This window comes from Pipistrellus kuhlii, unplaced genomic scaffold (assembly GCF_014108245.1).
Source record: "Pipistrellus kuhlii isolate mPipKuh1 unplaced genomic scaffold, mPipKuh1.p scaffold_m20_p_10, whole genome shotgun sequence".
Classification (NCBI taxonomy): domain Eukaryota; kingdom Metazoa; phylum Chordata; class Mammalia; order Chiroptera; family Vespertilionidae; genus Pipistrellus; species Pipistrellus kuhlii.
This window is the reverse complement of record NW_023425405.1, coordinates 29,673,764-29,690,501: the sequence shown is the minus strand read 5'-3', so window position 1 is coordinate 29,690,501 and position 16,738 is coordinate 29,673,764. Positions and strand designations below refer to the sequence as shown.

Below are 16,738 nucleotides of genomic sequence, written 5' to 3'. Positions count from 1 at the left end.
CCTTTCTCCAATCCTCCTGAAATTGAATTAAAATAATACTTGTTCTCTCAGAGCTACCATAAAGTGACTCCATGACTGGCCGACTTGGTCAATGGTAGCTATTATTAGGAGTTTTATAAATTGACAGTAAAATTTAACAAAATATACAGTTATGATACCCCACATCTGACTACTTTCCATTCTATCTTAAATGTTATTTCTCTCAAAACCCCCTTAGAAGAAGGATAGAAGATCCCTCTTTTTGATGCATTTCTATGGAACTCTTAAGTAGTCCCTTAGCATAAGCTATTTCACAATGCCCATTACCACGATGGGCCTCAAGTGCCATGAACACATGAACAGCCTGTCTTGTTCACAATGTGACCAAAGCACCTAGAGTGATGCTTGGTATATAGATTGTGAACATTACGTACTTGTTTAATGAATTATTAGTCCTCACAAAGCTATTTACTGCACTCCCTATATGTCAGATGTTTACAGCTTTTCTATTAATGGACTCTCCTAACTGCCAATTTAATGTGGCCAAACTACCAATGATCCAGTATTCACTCCCACTCTCTTCTACTAGTAAACCCTCTACATTATGTCTAGTAACAGGATTAACACATCAAGAAATATTGGCCACACACAATAAATATATGTTGTTGATGATGATAATGAAGTAGCTATATATTATTAATGCTTCTTCCTACAAAAGAATTATGTTGTTATAATTATTATTAACAAAAGTAACTATGGCATTTATTTACTTACTTGTAAAGCTCTATTATCTCATTTGATTCTTTCTGTAACCATGTACTAAGGTAAACATGTTACAATGAGGAAACTGAAGGTCAGAATCATTAGGTAACATGCTCTTGAGTGACACAGCCAGAATCTATATATATATAAAGCCAGTGTCCATGAAGACCAGGATGACCAAACGACTGGTCATCATGAGGGGCATTGAGCTCCTCTTGGTCTCCACACCCCTCAAACACCGCCCCCCCCCCCCCCCCCCCGATCCTAGGCACAGACTTCCTTTGCAGCATGGCGAATGGGGGACCACGGGAATGAAGCAGCAGGGCGAGACTGGCGAGCAGGCGGAATGACAATCTCTTGGTCCACAGGCTCTGGGGAACTGGAGCCATGCTGCAATCAGGGAACCACAGCAAACCAGGGGGTGGCAGCAGGGACTGGCAAGTGGGCAGAAGATGGCCTAGGGACCCTAACCGCATACGATTTCACGCCAGCTCTAGTTTAAATGGAAGACTGTTGGTGTCACAGTTCATGACCTTATACATTGAACTACTTCCTTGCAGTGTTTCCCAAAGTGTAGTACGCGTACCCCCGGGGGCACGGGAAGAGTTTGGCGGGGGTACGCATTGCACCGGAGTTTGGTGGGGATATGCACTGCACCATGCTTAGCTGCGCCTAATTCTACGTTCTCATGAGTACAAGGGGTACTCAGCGTTATGAAAATTATAGAAGGGGTACACATATGTCAAAAGTTTGGGAAACACTGCTAGAGAAATAAAATATTCAAAGCATTTGACTACAACTAAAATAGCTACACCATTCTTTGTATCTTACAAAGTGGACATTCAACAGAGCTGGTTCATTTTCTCCAAAGTATCATGGGTATTTCATTAAGTTAGACAAAACCTAGTTGGTTAAAAACATTATTTTTTTTTAATAAACATGACAGTATTTGTTCTCTAAGAAGTAAAGTAGTATGCTTTCCATGGAGAAAATTTGGGGTATCCTTATGTAAAACTGCCATAACTCACCCACAAAGGCTGCCATCTGAGCTGCTGTCCTTCCTACCGAGTTGACAACATCTGTCTCAGCACCAGCTTCCAAGATTGCCCATGTGATATCTTTATTACCTAGGGTTTTTAAAGGGAACATATTTGTTAATATTAAGGAATGTGCAATTCAAATACTCCCTATCAAATTATCTGTAACCTTTTTTGCCACAAACTTTTAGGTTTTCATTTATTTGGATATTTTCAACTTTTTCTAAAATATAAATCATAACCACGGTAAGGAGTAAAATGCTAGAAGAACCCATTAGAAATTAAACTTGTTTTCTAGAAAAAAACATCAGGCAATACAAAAATAGAGTAGAAATATCACTTTTTTTTAACTGAACAAAATATATTTATTTTTTCTAATGATAATGTTTAGTACAAAGTCAAAGTAAAAACATAAATGAATAGAAGTCTTTACTTACTATCTGCTAACCAATCCCATCCTTCACACCTTCAGGCCCTGGGACAACTATTAACAGTTGGGGGTCTACTTTTCTATAATTTTTTCTCGATAACCATCATTTCCATTTATTCTACTTTCATTCTATCACTCATGGAATCATTACAGATATTTAAGTATTATAAACTGTACTAAGTGAACAGCATTTCCCATTAATTTTTGCAGTTTGAACTAAATTTCCTTAGGAACAGTTCCTGGGAAAATACTGTGGGAACAAAGGTTACAGATATTTTAAATGCGTTTTTTCAGGCTGCCTTCCAGCAAGGCTGGGCTGATGTGCATGCCCGAAAACAGTGCAAAGAAGTTCCTATGCCGAAGCTGGGCATTGTCCTCTTCCTTAACCTCTCCAGTGTGGTGAGAAATAATCTATGTTTGTTAGCCAGTTGTGCTTCTTTATCCTTTTCAATTTTCTGTTTCATTTTCTACTGTAGTATTTGCCATTTCTAATTGATTTATAAAAACTTTTCACGTTATAATAATGTGACCCTTTAAGATGTGTAGTAGTATTTTCTTTAGTTTTTCATTTGTATTTTAACTATATATATAACTAGAAATTTAAAATTATATGTAATCAAAGTGGTTGTCCTTTTGAATTCTATATTTTAAGCCATGCTTAGGAATGCTTTTCAATTCTAGAATTATAAGATACAGATTACTGCTTTTAAAGTATAATATTATAGTCCATCTTCAGTTCCTTAAAAAAAATGGCAACAATTTCACCTAACTCCACTTAATTTTAGGTAATATTTCCCAACTGTCTTTCTTTAGCAAATCATAAGCAACATGAGTCAATTTCTAAATAGATCACCCTATTTATTATAGTATATAAATGCCAGTGAAACAAACACACAGCTCCAGCAGAGCAGCTCTTTTCTCAAGAGAACAAGATAGACAACATCAAAAGAACCAACTTAAAAGAAATAACTGATCCAGCTTCTCAATTCTGCACAAAATACGGGGTATACGGGGTGGGCAAGAGTAGGTTTACAGTTGTTCATATGGAAAATAGAACAATAACTAAAAAATAACAATACAAGAATACTCTATTTCATGTATTCACAACTGCAAATCTACTCTTGTCCCACACGGTATTTTATCTATGTTATCAATACAAAGAATCGATTGATTTAAATTAAAAAGAAATCACCAAAGTAACTAAACAATATTTCAGATATAATTTTTCAAAAACCAATTCCCACCATTACTTTCCACTAGAATTGACCTTAAAACTATTATAATAAAAATGCATTTCATTTGTAAGTATATATGTACTTAAAATAAACTTGTGTAGGCAACTAACAATATCCTATATAATAAAAGGGTAATATGCAAATTGACCTTAAAGGCAGAATGACTGCTTGACTAATCATTATGAGGCATACTGAACACCTCTCAGTCCCTTTCCCAGGCTGGCGGGCTCCCATCACGCAATGGCAAACAGGGAGCTGGGGGTGGATGGCGGGGGATGTGGGCGGCACCAGGCCAAGCCCCCTCAGCCCATCAATCACCCCACACACAGAGGGCATGACCCACAGTGGGGACAGGACTGGCGAGCAGGTGGGAATGGCCAAGCTCTCAGTCCCTCCCCCTGGCCAGCAGGCTCTGACCACCCGATGGTGAACAGCAAACAGGGGGTGGTAGGGGCAGAGCTAGCAGCCAGCAGCTGGATAAGATGGCCCTGATCACAGGCCAGGCCTAGGGACTGTACCCATGCCTGAATTTTGTGCACCAGGCCTCTAGTATTAGAATAAATCCTAAAACTTCACCAGAAAGTGCAGCAAACATGAGGGCTGTGTATCCGTGCTCATGTTGATGACAATTTACATCAGCTCCATGCCGCAAAAGTAATTTGCACATGTCAAGTTTTCCTTTATATGCAGCATGCATTAAAGGAGTCATTCCATTCTGTAATAGAAAGGAAAAAATGTATTAATTTTACTTATTTGTCTTAAAGTTACCTATGCACAATGCCTGTAATTAAATTAAAACCAAACATGAATTAATAAAATCATCTTTACAATCTATAAAGTACTTTTACATTCACTTCCACACTTGGATCTTTCAGGAACTGCTGAAAAAAAAAGATGGTGTTATTACTTTATTATTTTTATTATTTTGATTTTTTTTATGGATTAGCAAGTAGACTCAGAGAAGATTTGCTCATCTTCACCTAACTACTCAAATGGCCAGGGCAGGGACAGAACCCAGGGCTCTCATCCCTACCGCACATTCTTAGTTCCTGGGGAAACAAATGAACAAGCAGATACAAATGCATTAAAAATAAGAAGAAGAAAAAACAACTCAAAATAAATAGAACGCCTACCAAGGGAAAACTGAATAGAGAAAAACAGGATGCAGGAAATGTACATTATAATGGTATCATTTTTTAAACAATCATCTCTCAAACTACATTTATATTTTGATCATATACATGATTTGTTCATATATATATATATATATATTATATATAGCATGAATATGGAGAAATGGTTGGTAGTATTTATACTATTAAGTATTTTTTTTGCTTTAAACTTTATTTTGTCTGATATTAAGTTTGCTTGCCATGTGTGGATAAACGGTTAACAAAACCCCTTCCCTTCTGCATGAGAAACCGCTAAGTTAACTTTCTCACACTAGAACTATGCTGTGTAACAGAATAATCACACACAGATAATGGCAGAGATTGGACAGCTCAGAATAGACCTTATCATCATCTCAGGGTTGTTTTGGACAGCAAGTGTTCTAGAAAGCTCAGTGTAGGTTTAGTTACCTTTCCCTAGAAGTAGAGTTGCTGAGTCAAAGGTATGTACATTTAAAAATCACACTAATTCTAAAATTTTCTCCAGAATGTGATGCCAGTTTATATCTAGAGGCCCAGTACATGAAAATTTGTGCACTCAGGATCCTTCAGCCTGGCCTGCACCCTCTCGCAGACCAGGAGCCCTTGGGGGATGTCCGACTGACAGCTTAGGCCCGCTCCCCTAAGCTTCAGTCTGCTTCCCTTCAAGGGAAGCAATCCGCGGGTGATTACGGCTGGCCCCACCCAACCCCAATCACCCTGCTACCGCCTGTGGCTTCCCTCTGTGGGAGGTGACTGGCAGGGTGATGGGGGGACAGTGCCAGCCAGTGAGCAGGCAGTGCCCTACCCCACCACACCTCCAGTGCTGCCCCTGATTGCAATCCCCTCCCTCTGCCCGCTGGCTCCCACCTTGGCTGGCCTGGTGCAGCCCACTAGCCGGTCCTGTCCCCCACCAACCAGCTGTTTCACCAGTCGATTTGCATATTAGGCTTGTATTATATGGGATTTATTAGCATATAAAAGTTCACTGTTTCCCACATTTAACTAGAAATGATACCATTTGCACTTATTTGATTACTAATACAACTAAACATGTTTTTACCTGCTACTTTGTCTTTCATGGATTGTCTGCTTACATTTGGTTTAGATATAAGCATAAGTTGAGAACAAATTCTAGAAAAACAACTCTTATTAGATTTTCTATATTGTCCATTCTCATAGGTAGTAAAACACTTTATTAAACTTTAAAAAAAAATTTACCTCATCCAAACAGTTGACACGAACATTCTTACTGGCTAATAATGTCCCAGCTTCTTGAACAGTACCTATAAAGTAAATAAATAAATAAACGAAAGGTTATTTATCACTAGAATAGAAAAAATTTAACATCGAGGAAATAAAGGCTTATCTGTAAAACTAAGATTAGTCAGGTTAGGTTGTTAGGAAATAAAGTATCATATACTATTTATTCCACAAAGTAATTATCCAGAATAAAAGATTTATAGAAACTAAAATATCCCCATCTTGTTTTTATTTCCACTGCTCTTAGAGTACATTAAATCAGCCATATTTTCTTTTTGGCAGTAATACAATAACCACAAAGCATAAGATTCTTAATATTGAAACAAATTTTACAGGGCATTATTTAAATACCAGTCAATGTAATAATTGGAGTTCAACATATAATCACTATTGATGTACTTTGTCACGATAGGCCCTGCAAACTGATGGGATGGCATGCTTATAATAGAACTCTTGGTTTGGAAAGGCTTAGGTAAACGTATCTTTAAAGCCTGGTACTATATATAAAAGTGCCCTCATACTGAAAGTCCTCTGATGTAATCCTGAAGGTCAGTCCTCTATACATTTGAAAAGCAGCTGTAATTGGGCCACAACTGTCAGGTTTTTCCAGTTTTCTGTGAGGCATACTGATAGAAGCAAGTAGCTGCAGGAATGTTGCTATTATCATCATCATAAATGAAAGTCAGCCACATATTCTGCCAAAAACAATTCTGGTTTGACTGGGAAGAGAGAACAATGAAACCGAATGTTCTCAGGGAGAAAGGATGAGATAAGCCTCTCCTCCAAAAGGACATAAAATAGGAGCAGCACCCACCAGGAGTTATTTTTTCTCTTTAGCTTCAGAATTACAATTACAGTTCAAGAATGTGCTAAATTATGCTAGTCTCCCAGTTAAAGATGGACTGCAGATAAAGAAAGCATGCCTCTCTCCCCCTGGCCTGTTTCTAAGGCAAGTCATCTGGTTGCTATTCACCAACTTGGAATAGATAGAGAACTGTCTCCTGGGCTGACAAGAGAAATAGATCTGCTGGCGAACTGTCAAGAGAATCATCCCCAAGTCCCTGGATTGTGACAGTAGCTATTTTGTCAATAGTACGCTGTCTGACGCCATACCCCATATGCAGTGCTACGAAATGAGAGGGGGAAACCTTCCAGCATGTAAGCACACGGAACCTTGCCCACCCATGGGACTTCCTATCAGAGACTTTCTCACAAATATCTATAGAGTGGAATTAAAACAACAAAAACTCCCACACCCCAATGTTCCTTGAGGAAGATGCTCCAGCTGAATCCCACTGGCCTCCACGGAATAACAGGTTATTTTCCATCCGATCAGATGATTCTACAGTAAATGAAGAATACTATTGGGACTGTGAGCATGTCAAGGCCTGAACGTATTAGGGGAGGATTAAGTGGTAAACATTTGGCTCACATTAAAGAACAGACCAATGGTTTCATAAACTGTTTAGCCCAATGGCCAACAATCTAAGTTTAAATCTGTCCTGTTTAGGGAGCAATTAAAAATAAATCAATACTAAGCCCCTTGCACGAATTTCGTGCATCCGGCCTCCAGTATAGAGAAAAACATATCTTGGAAAAATAGATGTGAAAAATATTCAAAGAGGAAAATCATGATGATTTCTGATTTGGTGTTCCTAATTTAATGGCATCAGTAGGAAACTAGTGATAGTCTAGAATAGCACAGAAAAGTGACACAGGGCTCAGGCAGAATGATTTTTATTTTTTTCATTCCACAGTAGATTCTCAAACAGTATTTTGCAATTAAGTTTAAAAGGTTAATTGCTTTACTCTGGGAAAGAAATATATTAAATCTGATTTAATAAACTTTTAAGATGGAGAGATACATTACTATAAGGGAGATATGAAATTAACCAACAATTATCTTCAATGGAGCCAAAAATTAACAGACTTATAATTGGTGAAAGTAATATTTAATGATTTGTTTTCCTTGTGAGAAATTTTCCAAGTTGCTCAACCAAAGAAGAAAACACAGCCCAACCTGCCTCATTAGGTCGAGCCTGATCAACTTATCTGGATAGACCAGCATTTTAGCAGAGAAGAGATGGAGCTAATAGAAATGTTTTCGCTGTTATTGCCCTCCTTTCTACCACATCACAGGAATACTGTGACATTGAACAAGTCTTGTGAAGCCCTCAGTTTCCTCATCTGTGAAGTAGATAGTAGCATCACATAGGGTTCAGAGGGGGATTAAGGTTTTGTCCTAATGCCTAGCCCAGATACATTCTCAGTGCATATAATCTAGATCAAGCATGTCAAAATCACGGCCCACGGCTCACATGCCTCAATTATTTGGACCATGTTAGCCTTTGAGTTTGACATGCTTGATCTAGATGCTCTTGTTATTTTATATGCAAAGCAGCACAATATAATTCACTGCAACATTTCTAATAGCTAGATTGAAACCATTGATCTCTTACTGAAGGTAAGCATATGTAGTAAAAAAAAAAAAAAAAAGGGAGAAACAAAAACAAACTTTGGACATTTCTGTTTCCAGCAATCCATCAGATAACCATGAGATTTGGGTATATATGGTATTCAGTTATTTAGTGGAATCCCCAAAAGGGATGTTTTAAGGTATCTACAATTCAAGTTATGTATTTAAAATACTACTTGTCGCCAAAACCGGTTTGGTTCAATGGATAGAGTGTCGGCCTGCGGACTGAAAGGTCCCGGGTTCGATTCCGGTCAAGGGCACGTACCTTGGTTGCGGGCACATCCCCAGTGGGGGGTGTGCAAGAGGCAGTTGGTCGATGTATATCTCTCATCGACGTTTCTAACTCTCTATCCCTCTCAATTCCTCTCTGTGTAAAAATCAATAAAATATATTTAAAAAAAAAAGAAACAGAGGACTTCTTTAAAAAAAAATACTACTTGTCTTGTTAGTTGCTATAATGTGTTTATATAAGTAAAACAATGTATAAAATATTTAAAGTGTCTAAATTTTTAAAATAATACATGCATTTATTTTTTTATTTTTTTATTTTTTAAAAATATATTTAATTGATTTTTTTTGCCCCCCTCCCTCCCATACATACCTTCCCTCCCCAGAGTTTTATGTCCATTGGTTGTACTTATATGCATGTATATAAGTCCTTTGGTTGATCTGTTATCTCCCCCAAATCTCCCTCCCCTCCCCACTGTAATTTGACAGTCTGCTTGTTGCTTTACTGTCTCTAAATCTATCTTTTGGTTCATCAGTTTATAATGTTCTTTATTATCCATAAATGAGTGAGGTCATGTGGTGTTTCTCTTTCATTGATTGGCTTATTTCACTTAGCATGATGTTCTCCAATTCCATCCAGGTTGCTGCAAATGATGAGAATTCCTTCTTTTTTATGGCAGCATAGCTCCAACATCTACAGACAGCTTATACAACTAAATAAAGGGAAGATGAATGATCCAATTAAAAAATGGGCAATGGACCTAAGTAGAATATTTTCAAAAGAAGACAGAAGGAAGGCTAAGAGGCACATGAAAACATGCTCAAAGTCACTAATTATCCGAGAGATGCAAATCAAAACAACAATGCGGTACCATCCCACACCTGTCAGAATGGCCAACATCAACAAATAAACAAACGACAAGTGTTGGCGAGGTTGCGGAGAAAAAGGAACCCTCGTGCACTGCTGGTGGGAATGCAGACTGGTGCAACCACTGTGGAGAACAGTGTGGAGTTTCCTCAAAAAACTGAAAATGGAACTCCCATTTGACCCAGTAATCACACTTCTAGGAATATATCCCAAGAAACTAAAAATAATACATGCATTTAAATTTAATTATAGATATATTATCTATACATGTATTTAAAAAGTAGTCTTCTAATTATAACATATATTTTTGAAACAGTAAATTTATGTAAGTGTGCCTTTTCTAAAAGTTCTCATACTAGAATCTATTTTTAGATTTTGTAACAAAATGGCCTTACATTGGGATTATGAATCATTGCCTAAAAATCAAAATAACTAAAGAGCTATAGTTTTTGTAATTGAAGGCAATAAAGCCCACAGAGGTTTCATAACCTCTTCAGTCACTGAGTTAATGGTAACTAAGTATTTGTTAATGTTTTCTTTGAACTCTATACTATAATTATTAGAAGACCTGAATCTTTCTATTAAAGATACTAGAAATAATATTATTCACTACACAGGAACTTAGAGCAGGATTTTCCTTTATTAGTCCAAAAACCGGGAACTGAAATGTCCACCAAAGTGAATGGATAAGCAAATAGCGGTATATCCAAACAATGAAAATAAGAGACTATTGGTACAGCATAAATGAACATTAAAAATCATGATGCTAAGTGAAAGAAGTCATGGGGGGGAAAAAGGGAATAATTTACTGTATAGTTCCACATATATAAAATTCTAAAATAAAAAAACTTAATTAGTAGAGATAGAAACCTATCAGTGTTTGCCTGGAGATAGTGGTACAGGAAGTGAAATTAGGAAAAGGCTTAAAGAACCTTGTGGGGTGATTGAACTGTTCATTATCTGGACTGTAGTGATGGTTTCATGGATGTATACTTAAGTCAAAAACTGATTTTAAAATGTGTACGCTTTAAATGTGCAGTATTTATCATACCTCAATAAAATTGGTATAATGAACCTTATTATCAAAACTTGTTTTATAGCTACTATTACACAAGTAATGAAAAAACAGCGCTTCTTCAGTGCTTAAGGAAAGGAATGTCAGAAGTTAGAAGAGAGGGTCAATCTACAAGTTATAAGCAGTTCAGTGCTCTTTGATGATTTTCATTTTCTTAAATGTTGCAAAACGGATGCTGTCACTAACTATGATTTAAATGGGTTTGTAGGAAACAGCTTCTCATCATCTGAATCTTCCAGGCATTGTAACAGTCTGCAAACATCTAGCATGTGAATTCACTCAGAAGAAAAAGTTGTTCTGAAAGGTCCAGAGGTTCCGCATGGTATTCTCCAACTGTAAGTCCCACGTGCAGTCTGCTTAACTTCTGCAGGCAGTGATTGACAGAAGGAAGACACTCAAAAACTTGTGGAGTTTATTTCACAATGACCAAGATGTTAGGCCACACTTGGCTAAAAATGTATTGTTAGTTCCAAGTGCTAGTACTGACTAATCTAGTGCTTCTCAAAGTTGAGAAATGTAGTGGGGGGGGGGGGAGGATTAAAAGCACCTACCTCCTTTAAAAATGCTTTTAATGAGTACAAATATAAATTTTATTTATGACCTTTATTCAACTGTAAATCAAAAATTAATTTTATAAATTAAATGCACTTAAAACTATAAAATCAGTAACATTTAAAATTAACTTGACAGATAGTATTTTGCTTAAGTTAAATTGTCTCTCAAGCCGAAACCGGTTTGGCTCGTGGATAGAGCGTCAGTCTGTGGACTGAAAGGTCCCAGGTTCGATTCCGGTCAAGGGCATGTACATTGGTTACGGGCACATCCCCGATGTGACATTTCTAGCTCTCTATCCCTCTCCCTTCATCTCTGTAAAAAAATAATAAAATATATATTTTTAAATTGCCTCTCAAAATGAAAGTGGTATGGTTTGCTATGGTGCTGGTTTCATTTTCTATTTAGTTTGTTTTCAGGCCCAACATATTTCTAGGACTAAGGGCCATATGATATTTCTGTTTGGCCACTTGTTACCTATTTGACATGGGGCAAGTTATCTAATTTCTCAGTTCCTGGTTTCCTTGTCTAGAAAGTGCAGATTAGCATGTTACCATAATAACTCCCAACACAAATAGTATTTTAACTGCTTAACATATACTAACTCATTTCATCTTTGAGTATCATTTTTCACAGGTTGGAGAACCTGAAGCTCAAAATCAGTAACTTGCCTGAGGCCACATGACCAGCCAATGATTGAGGTAAGATTCATAGTTAACCACCTTCCCATGCAGCCTCTTATAATTTTGTAGTTTTGAAATAATTCCTAGCTAATGATGACTGAATGCATTAATACGTGTGAAGTGTTAATAATTATGTCTTACTCATACTAACATTCAATCGTTATTTTCTTATAGTCCCCATTAAGAAAGCATCACATTGCCAAAACCGGTTTGGCTCAGTGGATAGAGCAGCAGCCTGGGGACTGAAGGGTCCCGGGTTTGATTCCAGTCAAGGGCATGTATCTCCGTTGCGGGCACATCCCTGGTAGCGGGTGTACAGAGGCAACTGATCGATGTTTCTCTCTCATCGAATCTCTCTCCCTTCCTCTCTGTATAAAATCAATAAAATATATTACATAAAAAAATGAATGCATCACATACTAAATCCATCTCTGTTCTTTTCACATACTAAATCCATCTCTGTTCTTTTCTCAGCTGCTGGGGCCAATAGAACCAGTGTAACATAGCGTCTGTGCACTGGTGAAACTGGAGGCACGTTCACAAATAGCACAGTACTCACCCCATTACAGTCACATTTATTCTCTTTTATTTAATCTTTAAAATAAAAACTGGTGAACACCTAGGAATGTATCCAAGGATCCCCACCACCACCACCACCACCTGCCCCTTTCCGAGACCCGCTTTATAAAACTGCTCAGTTGTTTAGACTTTAAGAGAAGTGATAGCTCCAGGTTGTTTAAAAACAAAAATTTGCATCCCTGATGGACCGTGAGTGGGTCCTTTCTCTCCTCCATGCCAGCACTGGACCTGGCACAGAGCAGGAACTCACATGTTTGCTGAACTGAGTCCCAGAGCACAAAGGTGGGGAGAAAGGACCCGGGGGACAGGCAGCGCAGAAAGGCTGCAGTGCCAAATAGGTCAGTGAGACCCTGCGGAACCCAAACCCAAACTCCGGCTCCACGTCCCACAATCCCAGGCAAAAGAACACCTACTATACATACAGCTGTGACCGACTTAAACGTGACATTGAACTGGGTGGGCTCATCTCCCCAGCACCTGTTAAGTTCAAATCCGATCTCTCTCTCTCTCTCTCTCTCTCTCTCTCTCTCTCTCTCTCTCTCTCTCTCTCTCTCTCTCAGCGTTTTTTTGTTTTGTTTTGTTTTTGTTTGTTTTTTGTTAGTAGGAGGAATAAACTGCCCTACTCTCTGGGGAACCAGATTAGAACCTGGCTATTCAGAAAAAAGAATGGAACCTGGGAACTTTTTTTTTTTTTTTAAATATATTTTACAGAGAGGAAGAGAGAGGGATAGAGAGTTAGAAACATCGATTGAGAGAGAAACATCGATCAGCTGCCTCCTGCATACCTCCCACTGGGGATGTGCCCGCAACCAAGGTACATCATGCCCTCGACCGGAATCGAACCCGGGACCTTTCAGTCCGCAGGCCGAGGCTCTATCCCCTGAGCCAAACCGGTTTCAGCTACCTGGGAAGCCTTAGTGCTTCAAGGACTGGCCTCTCTGCCAGGGGACACGGGCGGCTCGCTCCTTCTGGAGCTCAGAACCCCATGCGCCCCGGTCCCCGCGCGGCAGCCACAGCACACTCACGCCGCTGGCACCTGCCAGGTAACGGGACTCAGCAAGGGAGCTCCTCTGGGACATCCGCTGGGGGGGGGGGGGGGGGGTGTGAGGGGGAAGGCATGGCTTCCAGCCCGCTCCGGGGCCTGCGCCTCCCTCCCCACGGCCCGCGGGACGCAGGTCGCGGGAGTGGAAGGGAAGGCGCGGAAGGGCGCCTGGAAGGCCGCGGCCGCGCGGAGTGCGCTCGGAGGCGGGGCCGCCGGGCCGCACCCCTCCCCGCTCCCCGGAGGGTTCCCACGCCGACGCCTCCGAGGGGGCAACTTGCACAACTAGCTCCATGCCCCCGGACACAGCCCCTGTCTCCTCAGGAGCGCCCTCCACCCTCCACAGCCAGGGAACCCGGACCCCTCGGCCTCCGGAAGTCGGAAGGGCCCTCCGGGCTGCAGCCTGAGAACCTGCCCCGGGGGGACCAGGACGGGCCGCGGCCACCGGCCCTTTGGGGGAGTCGGAGGGTGAGCACCCCAGGGCCCGCTCCCTGGGGCGGCACCCTGTCCTCCGAGCTGGGCCTGGGCGGCGTGTGCACCTTCCCCGGAGCCGACGGAGGGCACGCACCTCCGCCACCTCCGCCGCCGTCCTGGCGGGGCAGGTCCCGCCCCGCCTCCCCGCGCCCACAACCCGCCACGCTTCCCAGGGAGACACGCCGCTTCCCGGTCCTCACAGAACCGGGGTCCGCGGGACCCGGGCTCCGCTCTGCCACGCCCGCGGGCCGGGCCGGGCCGGCTGCCCAGCGCCCGTACCTTTCCCGATGACTTCCAGCAGCGCCTTCTCCTCCGGGGTCAGCTCGCCTTTCTTTATGTGAACCATGGCTCCCGCCAGCTTGGAGGCTGTGCGGTGTCCCCGCAGGTGTCGGGAGGAAGCGCGGTGTCTGCGCGAGGGGCGCCGGCCGCAGAGGGGCAGCGCGAGACCGGGACACCCACCGGGGAGCGTTCGAATCCTTCTCCCCTCTCCCGAGGGCGGGCGAGCAGCCGGCGAGCTCTGGCGAGCCGGGGGTGGGGGTGGGAGGGGGAGGAGGAAGGGGCGGTTCCGCTGGCACCGCCCGCCCCCCCGCGCGTGTTATTGGCCCAGCCAGTGGGAGGAGCTACCTGAGGCGGCAGCCAAAGAATCCCATTGGAGGATCTCGAGAAGACAAAACCAAATGGCAAAAAAAAAAACAGAGGGGGGGGAGTTAAAGTCTTCTCACACGTTTCCTGCCCTCCAATCGGTCTGCTTCCTGTCTTTAGGAACAACCCAATATTAGAATTTTCCATCCGTACGTTCTCTGTCCGGCAGCGGCTGCATGGGGCGTTCAGAGGTGTCTGGCTCTCGCTACCCTCCCTCCATCACCTGAGAAGTTGGTACGGCCCCAGCCAGGGGCGGGCTGGGAGGCGGGGCGGGGCGGGGCTGGAGGCGGGGCTGCGCCGGGCTCTGTGTGTCCATGTCAATGTGTCTGTCCTTCACTCCTCCATTGTCTGCCGCCGCCAGTGCTGCTGCCGCTGCTGTTGCTGCCGCCGTCGCCGCCGCCGCCGCCGCCGCCGCCGGACTCGCCGCAGCTCCCAGCCTCGCGCGTCGCCGCTGCCTTCTTGGACAGGTGGGCAGCAACCCGGGCGGGGCAGGGGGAGCCGGAGAGGCTGCGGGAAGCGCGGTCGTCGCCCCCCATCCTCCCGGGGGGCCTCCCCTCGGGCCGGGAGGAGCTGGCGGGGAGGAAGCATGTGCCTGCTGGGGCGGCTTCCTGCCGCTCGGTGGGGAAGCATCCCCTGACCCCATTCACCTCGCTTCCCGGGTATTGGGTGCCTCGGAGGGAAGACCCTCCGCTCGCTCGCTCGCTCGCTCGGGGGAGACCCGGGGGCCGCGAGTGGGTGGGGGCCCGCCACGCGGTGCAAGTGGCGGGTGCGCATCGCCTGTCTGGTGCGTGGTGCCGCCAGATGCGGATTCCGGAGGCTGGGGCTGAGGCTGGGAGCGAGGGGCGGGGTGGGGGAGAAGGTGGTTGTCTTTGGGCAAGCCGCGCACACACACCGCCATACACACACATGCACGCCGCGTGTCCTCTCCCCCGGCCTCGGTGGGAGCTGCAGAAGAAAGCCAGATCCGGTTCGCCCCTCGGTGCCTGCTGCCAGGGGCGTTTGGAAGCAATTTGCACGGGCACCCCATGCTTCGATGGGGAGAGAGGGCCTAGCGGGAGGGGGAGGACGGGCCTCGCCGCTCTGCTGGAGTTCCCAGCCTCTTTGTAACTCCGATCTTGAGATTTGTGGCATTAGGGAGAGGGGAAAGGAGGAGGACGTATGTTACACTGGCGTCGCTGCCTATGTGTGTATAGCTTTAGATCAGCCTCGTAATCCAGTCTTCCACGGTCCTAGGTAGCCTGGAGGTTGGCGCATAGGGGTAGCTAGCTAGGCCAGGGGGTAAATGCAAGTGAGGACCTTGTGGTGGCTCAGAAAAGCAAGACCTGCCTGCTCGCTCCTGTGAAGTCAGTCATCCTTCCAAGGCGCACGTACATGAATGACATTCACAGCATCGATAAAAGCTTTAGAAAGGAGTGTATGTTAGGCCGTTGTTTCTCTACAGCCTGGTGTTGATGTTTCTGTCAAGACCCATCTGCTTTAAAGAGGAAATATTTGCATGATTATCTGAATGGCTTTTGTTATATTGTACATCCCACCATTCTTTCTCCCCACAGTGCTGTATATGGAGTGAAATGCATTTTCCTCTGGCCTTACGCCTTCGTTTTATTTTATTTTTTTGAAGCATTCACCAACACTTCCGAAATCCCCGGAAGATGTTTATCATTATTTCCTGCCTTTGACAAAAATATTTCTTAAACCCCAGCTATTTTTCTTTTCAAAAGCTTCTTCATTTTATAGGCTAGGGTAAATCTGAGCCAGAACATCTCACATGAAAATGGTTTGCAATTATCTCAATATATAACAAAGAAACTTTTGTGTGATGATATTTTAATAATGATGTGACTGTTCAAACAATGTGTAGTAAGATGTTTGAGAGTGACCACTATTTTGCAACACTTAGGATGCTGTTACTGCCACAGTCTCAATTGATTTTAACCATAGGATCATGCAGAAGAAACCCACCTACAAAGATGTTTGCAGAATGCACTCCTCCTAACATGTGACTTGACATCTTACAGCAAATGCATGGCCAGAATTGGGTGCTTCATTGCCAGTATTTCCATCTCTTCTGCCAGATCTGGGACATGGTTACTTGAAGGTCACACCTGTTTGTCTCACTGAGGTTGTCAGTTCTTAGAGGGTAGCAACTTACTATTCTTTTCTTGGTGCCTTGTGGCGTCTGGTTTGTAGTTAGTAGTCCTCTGTGCATCCATGACTTCGGTAAATATAGAGTCAATAGCATTTAAAGACAAAAACTAACCTCTACGT

At 43.0% G+C, this 16,738-nt stretch overlaps 2 protein-coding genes across 8 annotated transcripts in view; one reads left to right on the top strand and one right to left on the bottom strand.

Annotated features, from left to right (window-relative positions):
* Nucleotides 1–14,355, bottom strand: part of ANKMY2 (ankyrin repeat and MYND domain containing 2) — a 32,277-nt gene extending 17,922 nt beyond the window's left edge. For 2 of the 3 annotated variants that reach the window (XM_036429264.2, XM_036429265.2), the window contains exons 1-4: nucleotides 14,108–14,355; nucleotides 5,813–5,877; nucleotides 4,020–4,158; nucleotides 1,770–1,868 (exon numbers count right to left, since the gene is read on the bottom strand). In XM_036429264.2, the coding sequence (XP_036285157.1) occupies nucleotides 1,770–1,868; nucleotides 4,020–4,158; nucleotides 5,813–5,877; nucleotides 14,108–14,174 (370 nt within the window). In that variant the 5' untranslated portion in view covers nucleotides 14,175–14,355. Of the gene's footprint in view, nucleotides 1–1,769; nucleotides 1,869–4,019; nucleotides 4,159–5,812; nucleotides 5,878–6,375; nucleotides 6,498–14,107 lie in introns of those variants that run through there. The other variant, XM_036429268.2, reaches the window with a different exon arrangement.
* Nucleotides 14,356–14,752: 397 nt separating this feature from the next.
* Nucleotides 14,753–16,738, top strand: part of BZW2 (basic leucine zipper and W2 domains 2) — a 50,626-nt gene continuing 48,640 nt past the window's right edge. For 3 of the 5 annotated variants that reach the window (XR_006740940.1, XR_006740939.1, XM_045578173.1), the window contains exon 1: nucleotides 14,792–14,937. The gene's annotated coding sequence lies outside the window, so the exon portion shown is untranslated. Of the gene's footprint in view, nucleotides 14,938–16,738 lie in introns of all 5 variants that reach the window. The other 2 variants (XM_036429270.2, XM_045578174.1) reach the window with 2 other exon arrangements.